The sequence below is a fragment of the Pelobates fuscus genome, chromosome 2 (genome assembly GCF_036172605.1).
Source record: "Pelobates fuscus isolate aPelFus1 chromosome 2, aPelFus1.pri, whole genome shotgun sequence".
NCBI classification, from domain to species: domain Eukaryota; kingdom Metazoa; phylum Chordata; class Amphibia; order Anura; family Pelobatidae; genus Pelobates; species Pelobates fuscus.
The window spans coordinates 291,624,586-291,646,939 of record NC_086318.1 but is presented as its reverse complement, the minus strand read 5'-3'; the positions used below and the strand labels follow the sequence as shown (position 1 = coordinate 291,646,939).

At 38.8% G+C, this 22,354-nt stretch overlaps 1 protein-coding gene across 1 annotated transcript in view; it reads left to right on the top strand.

Moving 5' to 3' along the window:
* Positions 1-22,354, top strand: part of KIF25 (kinesin family member 25) — a 132,009-nt gene that overhangs the window by 55,487 nt on the left and 54,168 nt on the right. The window contains exons 6-8 of the mRNA XM_063441780.1: positions 7,621-7,706; positions 17,268-17,313; positions 17,754-17,839. Of these exons, the coding sequence (XP_063297850.1) occupies positions 7,621-7,706; positions 17,268-17,313; positions 17,754-17,839 (218 nt within the window). The remainder of the gene's footprint in view (positions 1-7,620; positions 7,707-17,267; positions 17,314-17,753; positions 17,840-22,354) is intronic.

Sequence of the window (22,354 nt, the reverse complement as noted above, 5' to 3'; positions counted from 1 at the left end):
GTGATATAAAACATAGAGCTTGCAGGTATATCCTATGCGCCATTTCTTATACTACAGGTTTAGGATTTTAGTTTGCGGCTGCACCTACTGCCAGTCGCTAATATAATGTATGAACAACTTCCAGGTATTTGCGGAATGCAAAGCCTCGATGCCGCGTCAGCTTTCTTATGATCTTTTACAGGGATGCCCCCTACAGTGAAACCCAACTTCCCACTAGTACCACATTCTGACAGTCAAACCCTCGATCAGACAATCATGAGAACAAAGAGCACACCATCCCCACCCATGCAGCAACGCCCTTTTTTTTTTTTTTATCAGTGTGGTTTTTCACCTTGGGTCTTTAACCTGTGGAGTCTGCCATTTAAACCAAATACATATCTCCTTTTTACCTGCTATCCTATGCAACATTTCTTCATAAATATGTGTTTGGTTAACACACACCTATGGGTGGTGGTTCTTTTTGTTTCCTGTGACCTGCTGCATGCAGCTGCTATTAAGGTGTGGATCATCATTGATCTTTCGTGGGTCCCTACATGTTGTGGGAACATATGTAGTAAATATGCATGCTGGCTTAGGGGGAGCGTGCATCCCCCCGTAACTTGTATGAGATCTTTAATGTTAGACCAGAAATGACCCTTTAGGCAGTGTCAGAAAAAATGACTCAAAGAGCCTGTATGGTCTCCACATCTCCATCATTTTGGTGATGCCCCCGGGTATATGTGTGCCAGCCTTTGCGTGGTCAAGACTTTAGCCAGACTTTATATGCCGCTTTCAAGTGCTCTAGACAGTGTGTAGCTTTTTTTGTGTGTAAGAATGCTGCCTGCAATTGCTGAATAGTAAATGTTTGGCTTAATTATTTTTTACACTGTGTCATATAGTTTAGCTTATCAGATCTGATTTGGTTCATGAGTGAACTGTAACAGACTGCTGGTGGTTCTTGGTGTACCATTCCATAGTTTTTGAAAATAATTCTGTGATAGTGCGATTTTGTTAGTGTTACATTTTGTTGTAGAATATGTTTCATTCTAAAGTACGTAAATATCTCCCTCGATGGGAGGCTATAGGCATTGCATATGTCTAGAAACGACAACACTTCTCCATTATATATCAATTGGGACACTTTTATCACTCCTCACGCCAACCATGTATTTAGTGGTAGACCTGTCATAAAATATGTCAGGGTGGTCAGGGGCGCCAGTTATATAGGGAAACATTGCCGCTTGGCCTGTATGCTCCATGTGTTCAGGGACAATTTAGTTGTGGTTAGTGGCTTTAGCTGTGGGGGTTGCCTATTTCAGGGAACCCAGATCAGTTCCAACATTGAGTGGGGAGAGATCATGGAATTTTCAAGCAGATAACACAGTGGTGGGTTCAAGAATGCGGTGATGGACACAATTTGGGCCAGTAAGGTGGCTACATAGTTCTTTTGGATAATTGGTACCCCCAACCCGCCACGTGAAATTTATTCCAATACTGTGTTCCGATAGTCTTGGATGCTTGTGCTTCCATACATGTGCATTCAACAGCCTCTGAAACGTGGCCAGGATTGGGCTAGATACTTCAATTGGGAGGGTACAGGAGAGGAATAGTATCTGAGTCAGCACCATCATTTTTATCGTATTTATATGGCCTATCCAAGACATGTTAACGTGTTCCCACTTGTCTATCATGTTTTGCAATTTGGTTAGTAATTTTAAATAATTGTGTTGTATCAATGTGCATTTGGAAGTGGTGAGTTGCACCGCCAGGTATTGCGTTTCTCCAGTTAAAAGTGAAAGTCTGGGATAACTGCAGTTTGACTTGTCTAGGTATATTTATCGTCAGAGCTTGTGTTTTAGCTATGTTATTCTTGTAATAAAATACGGTTCCAAATTCAGTTTGCAGTGTCAATATTGATGATAAGGTATTCTATGGGTTCGGCAATAGAAGCAGCACGTCGTCCGCAAACAGTGCAATTTTTTTTGTTCCCTCTGGGGAGTCTTGATACACGTGATTTTGTTACTCGTTTATATTTTTTTTTAGCAGGGTATCTAGAGCCAAGATAAAAAAAATCCAGGAAAGGGGGCAGCCTTGATGTGTTCCATTGGAGAAATAGAAACTTCTACATGTAAAACCTGTATTCATGACTTTTGCAGAGGGTACTGAATACAGTGTAAGAACAGTGTGGAGAGATTTGTCAGGGATGCCAATTTTGCGCAGTACTGATGTCACATAGTCCCAATGGAGGCAATCAAATGCCTTCTCCATGTCGAGCACGAGCAGAATTCCTGATGTCTCCCTCAATCTCATGAGGTCCAAAAGGTCCAGGAACCTTCTGTTATTGTCTCCTGTTTGATGTCCAGGCACAAACCGAGCCTGCTTTGCTGAGACTAATGAGGAGACTAATAAGGTCAGAAGGGGTTTTAGTCTGTTTGCTAGAATTTTGGCGAACATCTTTTTGTCTGCATTCAATTAAAAGATGGGGCCGTAATTTTTACATTTGGGTGGGAGTTTTGTTAAGACATAATTTCTATCTTTCAAGCTTAATGCATCCACCCTTTTTTAAAGGAAAGATAGAGCTTTAACATATCTTTAAAAAAAAGTTTTATCTATAATTATTAGGGCAGTTAACCAAAATACTCTACTCTGATTTGCAGAGCACATTAAAAGTGTAGAATTTAAACTTTTTTTTCAAGTCACTAAATACTGGAAAACAATACAATTTTCAAGCAGAATGTTTAGTGTATTTGGTCTCTAAGTTTAATAGCAATCACAGAAATTAAAATGGACACACAAAGTAGATTTTTTTTTATGCAGCACATATCTCAGGGCTTTCTTCTGGGCATATACTGACACATTTCTAGTGGTCTTTTTGCCAGCAATATTGTAGTAATATTGTGTTGTTTTTTTAACAATGTATTTTGTGATTGTTTGTTTTTATATGATTTTACTATGTGATTGTTTTATTTTGACTTTGTCGTCACAAGTTAAGTGAAAAGTCTCTAGAGCAGGGGACCTGAAACTTTTTAACAGGGGGCAGTTCACTGTCCCTGAGACACTGTTGGGGGCTGGACTATAGTTTGAAACAAAATATGAATTAATTCCTATACATCCTGAAACAGACACACTAGCATAAATACAGACACACACACGCATAAGGACATACATATACACACACACATACTGACAGACATACAGACATACATACATACATACATAATGACAGACATAGACAGACAGATATATACATACATATACTGACATACATACATACACATACATATATGTTATGGTATAACCCAGTGTAATAAGGGTTAATACCGTTCGGAAGATTCACCTTTCGAAGGGAGCAGCAACTCACGAACACTCGAACCCACCGAACTGGAAACATACACAATCATTTTCTCCTGGAACAGGTAAACGAATAATCCACAGTAGCAATTCCCTCCAAGTATGAGACGAGGCTCCGTATTGAGGGTAAAACAGGAATTTGGTTTATTATGGGCTACCTGCCCGGTATTTATGCAGGTTTTCCACCAGGTGGACACTCGCCTAGGGGACCTGGTCGAAAACTGGGACACATATTGTACATTAGTCAATCACAGGGTGCAAGACATAACCACTCCTCTTTTACAGTATAGGACCCTCCTCTCTGTCCTGGAGCTAATTGGGAAGTAACTCAATTATCTCTGAGGACAGAGGCCAAACTCCATTTTATACAGAATAGTGAAAACAAATAAAAATACATAATACAAGAACTACCAAACACAATAGATACATTCAACACATCCCCAGATAGCTTGGATCTGAGCGCACATTATTACCAAATGGCGCTCAGATCCAATACACACAGTTCAATCTCCATGGAGCCAAAGTCTTTCACATAGTCTTTCGTTATATGAATGGGCTCCATAGCACAGCTATCTGTGATAAGTCTATTTGTGAAAAGAAACTACCGAACGGACCAGCGTTTGTATACTGTAAAAATAGAAGAAGGGAGGACGGCGACTTTCAGCGGTGTTCATTTTTAGTTCCATGAAATCATCGAACACTGCTGAGCATTCGTATGTCCATGATGGCCCCCGCCTCGTGGTTGGCATACGAACGACGACCCCCCAGTCGGCATTCGACAATTAGGAAGTGTCTGCGGTTAACCACAATGTTCTAATGAGGCCAATAGGTTAACCAGCAGCGCACTTCCATTCTGGGTGACCGGCATTCGTGAATTGTTTGGTAAAACAGAAACAAGCGTGGGGACCGTACGGACAAGGAAATAGCCAAATAAACAGACAAATGAGGGAACAATAAAAGTATTTCACAGGCAGTTGGTTCTGTCACAATATACATACATACATACTGACATACATAAACACACACACACACATACAGACATACATACTGACATACATACACATACATACATTCTGAAATACACACACATACATACAGATACACACAGACATACATACAGACAGACATACACATACTGACATACAGAAATACATATACATACAGACATACATACATTTACACAGACAGACAAACACACACAGACAGACCCATACAGACATACACACACACACACACTGACAAACATATATTCTGAAATACATACACATACATACAGACACTTACATACCTACTGAAATACATACACATACATACAGATAGATACATACATACAGACAGACAGACATACACATACTGACATATATACATATATACATACACATACTGCCATACATATACATACTGACATACATACATACATACATACACACAGGCAAAGACACATACATACATACTGACATAAACACATAGCTAATGTTTCTTATTTTTTTTTGCAGGAGGGTGGCTGTGGCTGCTGGGAGTCGGCATGGCTCTCACGTCCTCACAGCCTGTCTCTTCCCTCCTGCACGGAGGGAGCTGGGAGGAAGTGACCGGCTGTCTAGGCAAAAAACCTAGTCTGTAGCGCTTCCAATTTTGCAACAAACTAGGAAAAAATTCCTTCTTGACCCCAAAACAGTCAGGTGTCTCCTTGGATCAAGCAGCCATTACCCCACTAATTAGAAATTATATCCCTGTATGTTATGTTTTTGCAAGTATTTATCCAATTTCAGTTTAAACATCTGTATGGAATCTGATAAAACCACCTCTTCAGGCAGAAAATTCCATATCCTTATTGCTCTTACTGTAAAAAATCATTTTCTTTGCCTTAGATGAAATCTCCTTTCTTCCAGCCTAAATGTGTTTAGGAATAGATTTCCAGATAATGGTTTGTACTGGCCCCGAATATATTTATATAATGTTATCATATCCCCTCTGAGGCGCCGTTTTTTCAAACTAAAGAGATTTCAATTTTTTAACCTTTCTTTGGCATTAAAATGCTCCATTTCTTTTATCAATTTTGTAGCTCGTCTCTGCACTTTTTCTAGTGCCATGATATCCTTCTTTAAAACAGGTGCCCAAACTTGCACAGCATACCATTACCAGCAATTTATAAAAAGGCAAAATTATATTTTCATCCCGAGAATTTATGCCCCTATTTATACATGACAAAACTTACTGGCTTTAGCAACCGCAGATTGACATTGCATATTGCTACCTAATTTGTTGTCTATAACAATTCCCAAATCCTTCTAGTGTGTGGTTATCCCTAATCCACAACCATTTAGGGTGTAAGTTGCTTGTGCATTCTTGACCCCGAAGAGCATAACTTTGCATTTCTCTACGTTAAATTTAATTTGCCATTTTAGTGCCCAATCCCCCAATCTATCCAAATCCCTCTGCAGCAAAGCAATATCCTGCTCACATTTTATTACTTTACAGAGTTTTGTGTCATCTGCAAACACCGCAGCATGGCTTTCAATGCCCATTTCAAGATTATTTATAAATAGGTTACAAAGAAGCGGTCTTAAAACACCACTAAGCACTTTTGTCCAGCCTGAAAATTTACAATTAATGACAACTCGTTGTACTCTATCCTTAAGCCAATGTTCTACCCAAGAACAAGAATAATCATCTAGACCAATTTATTTTAGTTTGAAGACTAACCTATTGTGAGGAACCATATCAAATGCCTTGGCAAAATCCAAGTAGATCACATCCACTGCAACACCCTGATCTATACTTCTACTTACTTCTTCATAGCATGCAATTGGGTTAGTTTGACATGACCTATGTTTCATAAAACCATGCTGATTATTGCTAATAACAAAGTTCTTCCCAATGAATTCCTGAATATTATCCCTTAATAGCCCTTCAAATATTTTCCCAGTCAAAGAAGTTAAGCTCACAGGTCTATAATTTCCAGGCAAGGATTTTGAACCCTTTTTAAATATAGGAACAACATCTGCCTTCCTCCAATCCTCCGGTACAATACCTGAAACAAAAGAATCTTGAAAAATTAAAAACAGTGGTTCGCTTATTTCCCTACTTAGTTCCTTAAGTACTCATGGGTGAATACCGTCAGGTCCCGGAGCTTTATTTACATTAACTATTAAGAAAAATAGTTATTTAAAATGTCTGTTTTTTCCTGGTCTTCATTAACTAACAGACCCGTGTCTACCTTTTCCTGGTCTTCATTAACTAACAGCCAGCACCTGTGATCTCCCCTGCCGGCCTCGATCCATGCGCAGGCCACGGGAATTAGGGCGTGCCCAGGCACAGCCGGCACACCCCGTGCGCACGCCTATGGATATATATATATATATATATGTGTGAAACCAGGTGGCTGCACTAACCTATAAATGGGGTGCTGCTGGGGCCAATTTATACCATACACAAGATCCAGCGCACGCACTTATCCACTAAACAGCAACTTCAAAACTCACAGATTTTATTATTATTTTTGTTTTTTTTAAAAACACCTAATCTAGGCAAAAATAATGGGGGTTTAGTTACAGCATATGATCATACAATGCATAGGCCTGCCACAACATCAATGAACCCCATCTGTGGCAGGTCCTACACTAACAGCCTAATGTCTGCTCTTATGAGATTAACCCACGTACTTGGGGAAAATATTCCATCTTGGGCTCTCTGCAGTACAAGGCTATATAGGGCCCTGGAATGAGGCCCCAGTGACAGGGAGGGGTACAAAACTAAGTAGTTGGCCTGACTAATGTCTGCTCTTATGATAACCCACTTACTTAGGGGAAAAATCCATCTGGGGCTCTACAACATGATCAAAGCTGTCATGGTATCCATCTGATTAATACATTCCAGTAGACTTATTACAGGGAGAATTGAAGGGGAAGTTATTGAATACATTTTTCCCAGCAGGTTTTTAACATATTAAATAAATTCAGTATAGATGCAGGGACAGATTGTTAGTCGATCGCTTAAAATGAGTTTAGGATGGACATTTTTTTACTTGTGATATATTACTGCTGGTATATCCTTTTGTTTTTTTATTCTGCTGAATCAATAAAGATTTTTTTTGTCCTTTGTTTAAAATGATATTATTAATCTTCATTATAAATCTTCATTATAAACCACCTGACAAAACACGACTGCAATCTGAACTATACATTGCACCAAACGTGGGTTACTAGAAAAAAACATTCATATCTCTTTTCTGAAGTGAATGAGGCCTCATTTGTAATTTATAGTTACAGGTTACTTTTTGTATAATTGCAGGAGCTAAAAGGAAACATTCGAGTTCATTGCAGAATTCGACCTTTATTACCTTTTGATAAACAAAACATTGCAAACCCACATGACAGGTATTTTTCATCTTATCTATTTATAATACAGTGTATTATATATTTCAATGTGTTTAACATATGAAACATATACCGTATATAAATTTTTTGTGTTGAAAAACCCCAACTCGGCTTATACTCGAGTCAGTGTCTGTATTATGGCAATTTAGATTGCCATAATACAGACTGGGGGCTGCAGAGAACGTTTACTTACCTCTCCTGCAGCTCCTGTCAGCTCCCTTCTCCTCCGCGCCGGTCCGGTCAGCACCTCTGTCAGCTCCCAGTGTAAGTCTCGCGAGAGCCGCGGGGTCATAGACTTACACTGGGAGCACAGGGGAGCTGACCAGACCGGCGCGGAGGAGGAGGGAACTGACAGGAGCTGCAGGAGAGGTAAGTGCTTCCTGCCAGCCCCCCTCCACTGAACTGCCAATGCCACTGGACCACCAGGGAGTGAAAGCCCCCTCCCTGCCATGTATCAAGCAGGGAGGGGGGACGAAAAAAAAATATATATAATAATAAAATAATATTATTTAAATAATAATAAAATAAAAAATATTAATATAACAAAACATTTTTATTAAAATAATAATAAAAAAAATAATAATAATAATAATAAAAAAATAATAAAAATGCCCACCCCCACCAAGGCTCTGCAACACATACACAAACACACACTGCACTCATACACACACACACTGCACTCATACACACACACACACACACTGCATTCATATACACACTGCACTCATACACACACACTGCATTCATACACACACACTGCATTCATACACACACACTGCATACATACACACACACACTGCATGCATATACACACACTGCATTCATACACACACACACTGCATGCATATACACACACTGCATTCATACACACACACACACTGCATTCATACACACACTGCACTCATACAAACACACACTGCACTCATACAAACACACACTGCATTCACACACACACACACTGCATTCATACACACACACACTGCATTCATACACACACTGCACTCATACACACACACTGCACTCATACACACACACACTGCATTCATACACACACACTGCACTCATACACACACTGCACTCATACACACACTGCACTCATACACACACACACTGCATTCATACACACACTGCACTCATACATGCACACACTGCACTCATACATGCACACTGCACTCATACATACACACACTGCACTCACACACACACACTGCAGTCATACACACACTGCAGTCATACACACACTGCAGTCATACACACACACACACTGCATTCATACACACACACACTGCATTCCTTATATACACACACTGTAAATAAATATTCAATTAATATAATTTTTTGGGGATCTAATTTTATTTAGAAATTTACCAGTAGCTGCTGCATTTCCTACCCTAGTCTTATACTCGAGTCAATAAGTTTTCCCAGTTTTGGGGGGTAAAATTCGGGGCCTCGGCTTATATTCGGGTCGGCTTATACTCGAGTATATATATATATATATATATATATATATCCAAATAGGCTATGGTGGGGAAAAATTGTGATTGAAAACCCCTTCCACCTGAAGTCTGTGGATAGTTAATACAATGTTAAACAAAAATCTGCACACCAGCCAAGCCATAATCCATGTTTAAAATGGAATGAGGCAAAAATGTGATTCTTTGTTAAACTAATTTGCATATGCCCACCCAGAATCCTTTTCGGTTGTAACATCACATCTTATAGCTTGACTGGTGTGCAGATTTTTGTTTAACATTGTATTAACTATATATATATATATATATATATATATATATATATATATATATATATATATATATATATATAAAAATATGTATATATATATAGATACATACATACACACACACATACAGGGTGGGCCAAAATTCATATATATATATATACACACAAAAAAACTATTGTACCTTGCTTCAACGTTGTATGACCGGGTGCATCACCAGGGCTCCAATATATATAAGCTTCCCCCCTCTGTCTGTCCCTACATTTGCTTCCTGTAAAATATAGGGCTCAATTTAAGATTCTGGTACTTGCTTACAAATCTCTAAATAATGCTGTTCCAATTTACCAATTCTCCCTAATAAACATTTATGTCCCGTCTAGGCACTTATATGCTCTTCTGAAGAACTACGTTTATCATCTGTCTGTTCTCCCACCTCTGATGCTCGCCTTCAAGATTTCTCTAGTGCTGTGGAACTCCCTTCTCCGTTTTTCACCCAGTCTCCATTCCTTCAAAAAAAAAAAATTGTAAACTCACTTCTTCAGAAAAGCATATAGTTTAAACTCTTGCTTTTTTCCTTCCCGCAACTTGATTTCTCTCCTGCAACTGTAATAAAAATGAAAAAAAGTTTTTTCAAGAAAACACTAAACCCTCAGTGAATATTTTTCTAGCAACCTATTTTTCTACCCTTACCTTTTGTGTCACTACACCCCACTCCATCTAGCATGTAAGCTATTTGAGCAGGTCCCTCAGCTCCACTGCTATATTTAAATAGAATTGTGTAGTGTCAAACAGTATCATACCAAAAATAAAATTGTGTGGTAAATAAAACCAAGGGTAAATATTATATTCAGACACCCTAAATGTAAATCACCAAAGTACTATTAATACTCAATGAACCCCATCTGTGGCAGGTCCTACACTAACAGCCTAATGTCTGCTCTTATGAGATTAACCCACGTACTTGGGGAAAATATTCCATCTTGGGCTCTCTGCAGTACAAGGCTATATAGGGCCCTGGAATGAGGCCCCAGTGACAGGGAGGGGTACAAAACTAAGTAGTTGGCCTGACTAATGTCTGCTCTTATGATAACCCACTTACTTAGGGGAAAAATCCATCTGGGGCTCTACAACATGATCAAAGCTGTCATGGTATCCATCTGATTAATACATTCCAGTAGACTTATTACAGGGAGAATTGAAGGGGAAGTTATTGAATACATTTTTCCCAGCAGGTTTTTAACATATTAAATAAATTCAGTATAGATGCAGGGACAGATTGTTAGTCGATCGCTTAAAATGAGTTTAGGATGGACATTTTTTTACTTGTGATATATTACTGCTGGTATATCCTTTTGTTTTTTTATTCTGCTGAATCAATAAAGATTTTTTTTGTCCTTTGTTTAAAATGATATTATTAATCTTCATTATAAATCTTCATTATAAACCACCTGACAAAACACGACTGCAATCTGAACTATACATTGCACCAAACGTGGGTTACTAGAAAAAAACATTCATATCTCTTTTCTGAAGTGAATGAGGCCTCATTTGTAATTTATAGTTACAGGTTACTTTTTGTATAATTGCAGGAGCTAAAAGGAAACATTCGAGTTCATTGCAGAATTCGACCTTTATTACCTTTTGATAAACAAAACATTGCAAACCCACATGACAGGTATTTTTCATCTTATCTATTTATAATACAGTGTATTATATATTTCAATGTGTTTAACATATGAAACATATACCGTATATAAATTTTTTGTGTTGAAAAACCCCAACTCGGCTTATACTCGAGTCAGTGTCTGTATTATGGCAATTTAGATTGCCATAATACAGACTGGGGGCTGCAGAGAACGTTTACTTACCTCTCCTGCAGCTCCTGTCAGCTCCCTTCTCCTCCGCGCCGGTCCGGTCAGCACCTCTGTCAGCTCCCAGTGTAAGTCTCGCGAGAGCCGCGGGGTCATAGACTTACACTGGGAGCACAGGGGAGCTGACCAGACCGGCGCGGAGGAGGAGGGAACTGACAGGAGCTGCAGGAGAGGTAAGTGCTTCCTGCCAGCCCCCCTCCACTGAACTGCCAATGCCACTGGACCACCAGGGAGTGAAAGCCCCCTCCCTGCCATGTATCAAGCAGGGAGGGGGGACGAAAAAAAAATATATATAATAATAAAATAATATTATTTAAATAATAATAAAATAAAAAATATTAATATAACAAAACATTTTTATTAAAATAATAATAAAAAAAATAATAATAATAATAATAAAAAAATAATAAAAATGCCCACCCCCACCAAGGCTCTGCAACACATACACAAACACACACTGCACTCATACACACACACACTGCACTCATACACACACACACACACACTGCATTCATATACACACTGCACTCATACACACACACTGCATTCATACACACACACACTGCATACATACACACACACTGCATGCATATACACACACTGCATTCATACACACACACACTGCATGCATATACACACACTGCATTCATACACACACACACACTGCATTCATACACACACTGCACTCATACAAACACACACTGCACTCATACAAACACACACTGCATTCACACACACACACACTGCATTCATACACACACACACTGCATTCATACACACACTGCACTCATACACACACACTGCACTCATACACACACACACTGCATTCATACACACACTGCACTCATACACACACACACTGCATTCATACACACACTGCACTCATACATGCACACACTGCACTCATACACACACACTGCACTCATACATACACACACTGCACTCACACACACACTGCAGTCATACACACACTGCAGTCATACACACACACACACTGCATTCATACACACACACACTGCATTCCTTATATACACACACTGTAAATAAATATTCAATTAATATAATTTTTTGGGGATCTAATTTTATTTAGAAATTTACCAGTAGCTGCTGCATTTCCTACCCTAGTCTTATACTCGAGTCAATAAGTTTTCCCAGTTTTGGGGGGTAAAATTCGGGGCCTCGGCTTATATTCGGGTCGGCTTATACTCGAGTATATATATATATATATATATATATATCCAAATAGGCTATGGTGGGGAAAAATTGTGATTGAAAACCCCTTCCACCTGAAGTCTGTGGATAGTTAATACAATGTTAAACAAAAATCTGCACACCAGCCAAGCCATAATCCATGTTTAAAATGGAATGAGGCAAAAATGTGATTCTTTGTTAAACTAATTTGCATATGCCCACCCAGAATCCTTTTCGGTTGTAACATCACATCTTATAGCTTGACTGGTGTGCAGATTTTTGTTTAACATTGTATTAACTATATATATATATATATATATATATATATATATATATATATATATATATATATATATAAAAATATGTATATATATATAGATACATACATACACACACACATACAGGGTGGGCCAAAATTCATATATATATATATACACACAAAAAAACTATTGTACCTTGCTTCAACGTTGTATGACCGGGTGCATCACCAGGGCTCCAATATATATAAGCTTCCCCCCTCTGTCTGTCCCTACATTTGCTTCCTGTAAAATATAGGGCTCAATTTAAGATTCTGGTACTTGCTTACAAATCTCTAAATAATGCTGTTCCAATTTACCAATTCTCCCTAATAAACATTTATGTCCCGTCTAGGCACTTATATGCTCTTCTGAAGAACTACGTTTATCATCTGTCTGTTCTCCCACCTCTGATGCTCGCCTTCAAGATTTCTCTAGTGCTGTGGAACTCCCTTCTCCGTTTTTCACCCAGTCTCCATTCCTTCAAAAAAAAAAAATTGTAAACTCACTTCTTCAGAAAAGCATATAGTTTAAACTCTTGCTTTTTTCCTTCCCGCAACTTGATTTCTCTCCTGCAACTGTAATAAAAATGAAAAAAAGTTTTTTCAAGAAAACACTAAACCCTCAGTGAATATTTTTCTAGCAACCTATTTTTCTACCCTTACCTTTTGTGTCACTACACCCCACTCCATCTAGCATGTAAGCTATTTGAGCAGGTCCCTCAGCTCCACTGCTATATTTAAATAGAATTGTGTAGTGTCAAACAGTATCATACCAAAAATAAAATTGTGTGGTAAATAAAACCAAGGGTAAATATTATATTCAGACACCCTAAATGTAAATCACCAAAGTACTATTAATACTCAATGAACCCCATCTGTGGCAGGTCCTACACTAACAGCCTAATGTCTGCTCTTATGAGATTAACCCACGTACTTGGGGAAAATATTCCATCTTGGGCTCTCTGCAGTACAAGGCTATATAGGGCCCTGGAATGAGGCCCCAGTGACAGGGAGGGGTACAAAACTAAGTAGTTGGCCTGACTAATGTCTGCTCTTATGATAACCCACTTACTTAGGGGAAAAATCCATCTGGGGCTCTACAACATGATCAAAGCTGTCATGGTATCCATCTGATTAATACATTCCAGTAGACTTATTACAGGGAGAATTGAAGGGGAAGTTATTGAATACATTTTTCCCAGCAGGTTTTTAACATATTAAATAAATTCAGTATAGATGCAGGGACAGATTGTTAGTCGATCGCTTAAAATGAGTTTAGGATGGACATTTTTTTACTTGTGATATATTACTGCTGGTATATCCTTTTGTTTTTTTATTCTGCTGAATCAATAAAGATTTTTTTTGTCCTTTGTTTAAAATGATATTATTAATCTTCATTATAAATCTTCATTATAAACCACCTGACAAAACACGACTGCAATCTGAACTATACATTGCACCAAACGTGGGTTACTAGAAAAAAACATTCATATCTCTTTTCTGAAGTGAATGAGGCCTCATTTGTAATTTATAGTTACAGGTTACTTTTTGTATAATTGCAGGAGCTAAAAGGAAACATTCGAGTTCATTGCAGAATTCGACCTTTATTACCTTTTGATAAACAAAACATTGCAAACCCACATGACAGGTATTTTTCATCTTATCTATTTATAATACAGTGTATTATATATTTCAATGTGTTTAACATATGAAACATATACCGTATATAAATTTTTTGTGTTGAAAAACCCCAACTCGGCTTATACTCGAGTCAGTGTCTGTATTATGGCAATTTAGATTGCCATAATACAGACTGGGGGCTGCAGAGAACGTTTACTTACCTCTCCTGCAGCTCCTGTCAGCTCCCTTCTCCTCCGCGCCGGTCCGGTCAGCACCTCTGTCAGCTCCCAGTGTAAGTCTCGCGAGAGCCGCGGGGTCATAGACTTACACTGGGAGCACAGGGGAGCTGACCAGACCGGCGCGGAGGAGGAGGGAACTGACAGGAGCTGCAGGAGAGGTAAGTGCTTCCTGCCAGCCCCCCTCCACTGAACTGCCAATGCCACTGGACCACCAGGGAGTGAAAGCCCCCTCCCTGCCATGTATCAAGCAGGGAGGGGGGACGAAAAAAAAATATATATAATAATAAAATAATATTATTTAAATAATAATAAAATAAAAAATATTAATATAACAAAACATTTTTATTAAAATAATAATAAAAAAAATAATAATAATAATAATAAAAAAATAATAAAAATGCCCACCCCCACCAAGGCTCTGCAACACATACACAAACACACACTGCACTCATACACACACACACTGCACTCATACACACACACACACACACTGCATTCATATACACACTGCACTCATACACACACACTGCATTCATACACACACACTGCATTCATACACACACACTGCATTCATACACACACACACTGCATACATACACACACACTGCATGCATATACACACACTGCATTCATACACACACACACTGCATGCATATACACACACTGCATTCATATACACACACTGCATTCATACACACACACACACTGCATTCATACACACACTGCACTCATACAAACACACACTGCACTCATACAAACACACACTGCATTCACACACACACACACTGCATTCATACACACACACACTGCATTCATACACACACTGCACTCATACACACACACTGCACTCATACACACACACACTGCATTCATACACACACACACTGCATTCATACACACACTGCACTCATACACACACACACTGCATTCATACACACACTGCACTCATACATGCACACACTGCACTCATACACACACACTGCACTCATACATACACACACTGCACTCACACACACACTGCAGTCATACACACACTGCAGTCATACACACACACACACTGCATTCATACACACACACACTGCATTCCTTATATACACACACTGTAAATAAATATTCAATTAATATAATTTTTTGGGGATCTAATTTTATTTAGAAATTTACCAGTAGCTGCTGCATTTCCTACCCTAGTCTTATACTCGAGTCAATAAGTTTTCCCAGTTTTGGGGGGTAAAATTCGGGGCCTCGGCTTATATTCGGGTCGGCTTATACTCGAGTATATATATATATATATATATATATATATATATCCAAATAGGCTATGGTGGGGAAAAATTGTGATTGAAAACCCCTTCCACCTGAAGTCTGTGGATAGTTAATACAATGTTAAACAAAAATCTGCACACCAGCCAAGCCATAATCCATGTTTAAAATGGAATGAGGCAAAAATGTGATTCTTTGTTAAACTAATTTGCATATGCCCACCCAGAATCCTTTTCGGTTGTAACATCACATCTTATAGCTTGACTGGTGTGCAGATTTTTGTTTAACATTGTATTAACTATATATATATATATATATATATATATAAAAATATGTATATATATATAGATACATACATACACACACACATACAGGGTGGGCCAAAATTCATATATATATATATACACACAAAAAAACTATTGTACCTTGCTTCAACGTTGTATGACCGGGTGCATCACCAGGGCTCCAATATATATAAGCTTCCCCCCTCTGTCTGTCCCTACATTTGCTTCCTGTAAAATATAGGGCTCAATTTAAGATTCTGGTACTTGCTTACAAATCTCTAAATAATGCTGTTCCAATTTACCAATTCTCCCTAATAAACATTTATGTCCCGTCTAGGCACTTATATGCTCTTCTGAAGAACTACGTTTATCATCTGTCTGTTCTCCCACCTCTGATGCTCGCCTTCAAGATTTCTCTAGTGCTGTGGAACTCCCTTCTCCGTTTTTCACCCAGTCTCCATTCCTTCAAAAAAAAAAAATTGTAAACTCACTTCTTCAGAAAAGCATATAGTTTAAACTCTTGCTTTTTTCCTTCCCGCAACTTGATTTCTCTCCTGCAACTGTAATAAAAATGAAAAAAAGTTTTTTCAAGAAAACACTAAACCCTCAGTGAATATTTTTCTAGCAACCTATTTTTCTACCCTTACCTTTTGTGTCACTACACCCCACTCCATCTAGCATGTAAGCTATTTGAGCAGGTCCCTCAGCTCCACTGCTATATTTAAATAGAATTGTGTAGTGTCAAACAGTATCATACCAAAAATAAAATTGTGTGGTAAATAAAACCAAGGGTAAATATTATATTCAGACACCCTAAATGTAAATCACCAAAGTACTATTAATACTCAATGAACCCCATCTGTGGCAGGTCCTACACTAACAGCCTAATGTCTGCTCTTATGAGATTAACCCACGTACTTGGGGAAAATATTCCATCTTGGGCTCTCTGCAGTACAAGGCTATATAGGGCCCTGGAATGAGGCCCCAGTGACAGGGAGGGGTACAAAACTAAGTAGTTGGCCTGACTAATGTCTGCTCTTATGATAACCCACTTACTTAGGGGAAAAATCCATCTGGGGCTCTACAACATGATCAAAGCTGTCATGGTATCCATCTGATTAATACATTCCAGTAGACTTATTACAGGGAGAATTGAAGGGGAAGTTATTGAATACATTTTTCCCAGCAGGTTTTTAACATATTAAATAAATTCAGTATAGATGCAGGGACAGATTGTTAGTCGATCGCTTAAAATGAGTTTAGGATGGACATTTTTTTACTTGTGATATATTACTGCTGGTATATCCTTTTGTTTTTTTATTCTGCTGAATCAATAAAGATTTTTTTTGTCCTTTGTTTAAAATGATATTATTAATCTTCATTATAAATCTTCATTATAAACCACCTGACAAAACACGACTGCAATCTGAACTATACATTGCACCAAACGTGGGTTACTAGAAAAAAACATTCATATCTCTTTTCTGAAGTGAATGAGGCCTCATTTGTAATTTATAGTTACAGGTTACTTTTTGTATAATTGCAGGAGCTAAAAGGAAACATTCGAGTTCATTGCAGAATTCGACCTTTATTACCTTTTGATAAACAAAACATTGCAAACCCACATGACAGGTATTTTTCATCTTATCTATTTATAATACAGTGTATTATATATTTCAATGTGTTTAACATATGAAACATATACCGTATATAAATTTTTTGTGTTGAAAAACCCCAACTCGGCTTATACTCGAGTCAGTGTCTGTATTATGGCAATTTAGATTGCCATAATACAGACTGGGGGCTGCAGAGAACGTTTACTTACCTCTCCTGCAGCTCCTGTCAGCTCCCTTCTCCTCCGCGCCGGTCCGGTCAGCACCTCTGTCAGCTCCCAGTGTAAGTCTCGCGAGAGCCGCGGGGTCATAGACTTACACTGGGAGCACAGGGGAGCTGACCAGACCGGCGCGGAGGAGGAGGGAACTGACAGGAGCTGCAGGAGAGGTAAGTGCTTCCTGCCAGCCCCCCTCCACTGAACTGCCAATGCCACTGGACCACCAGGGAGTGAAAGCCCCCTCCCTGCCATGTATCAAGCAGGGAGGGGGGACGAAAAAAAAATATATATAATAATAAAATAATATTATTTAAATAATAATAAAATAAAAAATATTAATATAACAAAACATTTTTATTAAAATAATAATAAAAAAAATAATAATAATAATAATAAAAAAATAATAAAAATGCCCACCCCCACCAAGGCTCTGCAACACATACACAAACACACACTGCACTCATACACACACACACTGCACTCATACACACACACACACTGCATTCATATACACACTGCACTCATACACACACACTGCACTCATACACACACACTGCATTCATACACACACACTGCATTCATACACACACACTGCATGCATATACACACACTGCATGCATACACACACACACTGCATGCATATACACACACTGCATTCATACACACACACACACTGCATTCATACACACACTGCACTCATACAAACACACACTGCACTCATACAAACACACACTGCACTCATACAAACACACACTGCATTCACACACACACACACTGCATTCATACACACACACACTGCATTCATACACACACTGCACTCATACACACACACTGCACTCATACACACACACACTGCACTCATACACACACACACTGCATTCATACACACACACACTGCACTCATACACACACTGCACTCATACATGCACACACTGCACTCATACATGCACACACTGCACTCATACATGCACACACTGCACTCATACATGCACACACTGCACTCATACACACACACTGCACTCATACACACACACTGCACTCATACATACACACACTGCACTCACACACACACTGCAGTCATACACACACTGCACTCATACACACACACACACTGCATTCATACACACACACACTGCATTCCTTATATACACACACTGTAAATAAATATTCAATTAATATAATTTTTTGGGGATCTAATTTTATTTAGAAATTTACCAGTAGCTGCTGCATTTCCTACCCTAGTCTTATACTCGAGTCAATAAGTTTTCCCAGTTTTGGGGGGTAAAATTCGGGGCCTCGGCTTATATTCGGGTCGGCTTATACTCGAGTATATATATATATATATATATATATATATATATATATATATAATAAATACACAAGATCCAGCGCACTCTCCTATCTACTAAACAGCAACTTCAATGTTGACAGATTTTATTAGTTTGTAAAAGTTTTTTTTTAAAAAACACCTAATCTAGGCAAAAAAATGGGGATTTAGTTACATTATATGATCATACATTGCATAAGCCTGCCACAACGTCAATGTACCCCATCTTTGGCAGGTCCTACTCTCACAGTCTAATGTCTGCTCTTATGAGATTAACCACTTACTTGGGAAAAAATTCCATCTGAGGCTCTCTGCAGTACAAGGCTAAATAGGGACCTGAGATGAGGCACCTGTAACAGGGAGGGGTGCAGAACCAAGGAGTTGGCTAGACTCCCAAATATATATAGGAAACATGGGGGGATGGTTGCACTCACCTAAACATGCTTAAATGGGGTGCTGCTGGGGGCCATATTATACAATAAATACACAAGATCCAGCGCACTCTCCTATCTACTAAACAGCAACTTCAATGTTGACAGATTTTATTAGTTTGTAAAAGTTTTTTTTTAAAAAACACCTAATCTAGGCAAAAAAATGGGGATTTAGTTACATTATATGATCATACATTGCATAAGCCTGCCACAACGTCAATGTACCCCATCTTTGGCAGGTCCTACTCTCACAGTCTAATGTCTGCTCTTATGAGATTAACCACTTACTTGGGAAAAAATTCCATCTGAGGCTCTCTGCAGTACAAGGCTAAATAGGGACCTGAGATGAGGCACCTGTAACAGGGAGGGGTGCAGAACCAAGGAGTTGGCTAGACTCCCAAATATATATAGGAAACATGGGGGGATGGTTGCACTCACCTAAACATGCTTAAATGGGGTGCTGCTGGGGGCCATATTATACAATAAATACACAAGATCCAGCGCACTCTCCTATCTACTAAACAGCAACTTCAATGTTGACAGATTTTATTAGTTTGTAAAAGTTTTTTTTTTAAAAAACACCTAATCTAGGCAAAAAAATGGGGATTTAGTTACATTATATGATCATACATTGCATAAGCCTGCCACAACGTCAATGTACCCCATCTTTGGCAGGTCCTACTCTCACAGTCTAATGTCTGCTCTTATGAGATTAACCACTTACTTGGGAAAAAATTCCATCTGAGGCTCTCTGCAGTACAAGGCTAAATAGGGACCTGAGATGAGGCACCTGTAACAGGGAGGGGTGCAGAACCAAGGAGTTGGCTAGACTCCCAAATATATATAGGAAACATGGGGGGATGGTTGCACTCACCTAAACATGCTTAAATGGGGTGCTGCTGGGGGCCATATTATACAATAAATACACAAGATCCAGCGCACTCTCCTATCCACTAAACAGCAACTTCAATGTTGACAGATTTTATTAGTTTGTAAAAGTTTTTTTTTAAAAAACACCTAATCTAGGCAAAAAAATGGGGATTTAGTTACATTATATGATCATACATTGCATAAGCCTGCCACAACGTCAATGTACCCCATCTTTGGCAGGTCCTACTCTCACAGTCTAATGTCTGCTCTTATGAGATTAACCACTTACTTGGGAAAAAATTCCATCTGAGGCTCTCTGCAGTACAAGGCTAAATAGGGACCTGAGATGAGGCACCTGTAACAGGGAGGGGTGCAGAACCAAGGAGTTGGCTAGACTCCCAAATATATATAGGAAACATGGGGGGATGGTTGCACTCACCTAAACATGCTTAAATGGGGTGCTGCTGGGGGCCATATTATACAATAAATACACAAGATCCAGCGCACTCTCCTATCTACTAAACAGCAACTTCAATGTTGACAGATTTTATTAGTTTGTAAAAGTTTTTTTTTAAAAAACACCTAATCTAGGCAAAAAAATGGGGATTTAGTTACATTATATGATCATACATTGCATAAGCCTGCCACAACGTCAATGTACCCCATCTTTGGCAGGTCCTACTCTCACAGTCTAATGTCTGCTCTTATGAGATTAACCACTTACTTGGGAAAAAATTCCATCTGAGGCTCTCTGCAGTACAAGGCTAAATAGGGACCTGAGATGAGGCACCTGTAACAGGGAGGGGTGCAGAACCAAGGAGTTGGCTAGACTCCCAAATATATATAGGAAACATGGGGGGATGGTTGCACTCACCTAAACATGCTTAAATGGGGTGCTGCTGGGGGCCATATTATACAATAAATACACAAGATCCAGCGCACTCTCCTATCTACTAAACAGCAACTTCAATGTTGACAGATTTTATTAGTTTGTAAAAGTTTTTTTTTTAAAAAACACCTAATCTAGGCAAAAAAATGGGGATTTAGTTACATTATATGATCATACATTGCATAAGCCTGCCACAACGTCAATGTACCCCATCTTTGGCAGGTCCTACTCTCACAGTCTAATGTCTGCTCTTATGAGATTAACCACTTACTTGGGAAAAAATTCCATCTGAGGCTCTCTGCAGTACAAGGCTAAATAGGGACCTGAGATGAGGCACCTGTAACAGGGAGGGGTGCAGAACCAAGGAGTTGGCTAGACTCCCAAATATATATAGGAAACATGGGGGGATGGTTGCACTCACCTAAACATGCTTAAATGGGGTGCTGCTGGGGGCCATATTATACAATAAATACACAAGATCCAGCGCACTCTCCTATCTACTAAACAGCAACTTCAATGTTGACAGATTTTATTAGTTTGTAAAAGTTTTTTTTTAAAAAACACCTAATCTAGGCAAAAAAATGGGGATTTAGTTACATTATATGATCATACATTGCATAAGCCTGCCACAACGTCAATGTACCCCATCTTTGGCAGGTCCTACTCTCACAGTCTAATGTCTGCTCTTATGAGATTAACCACTTACTTGGGAAAAAATTCCATCTGAGGCTCTCTGCAGTACAAGGCTAAATAGGGACCTGAGATGAGGCACCTGTAACAGGGAGGGGTGCAGAACCAA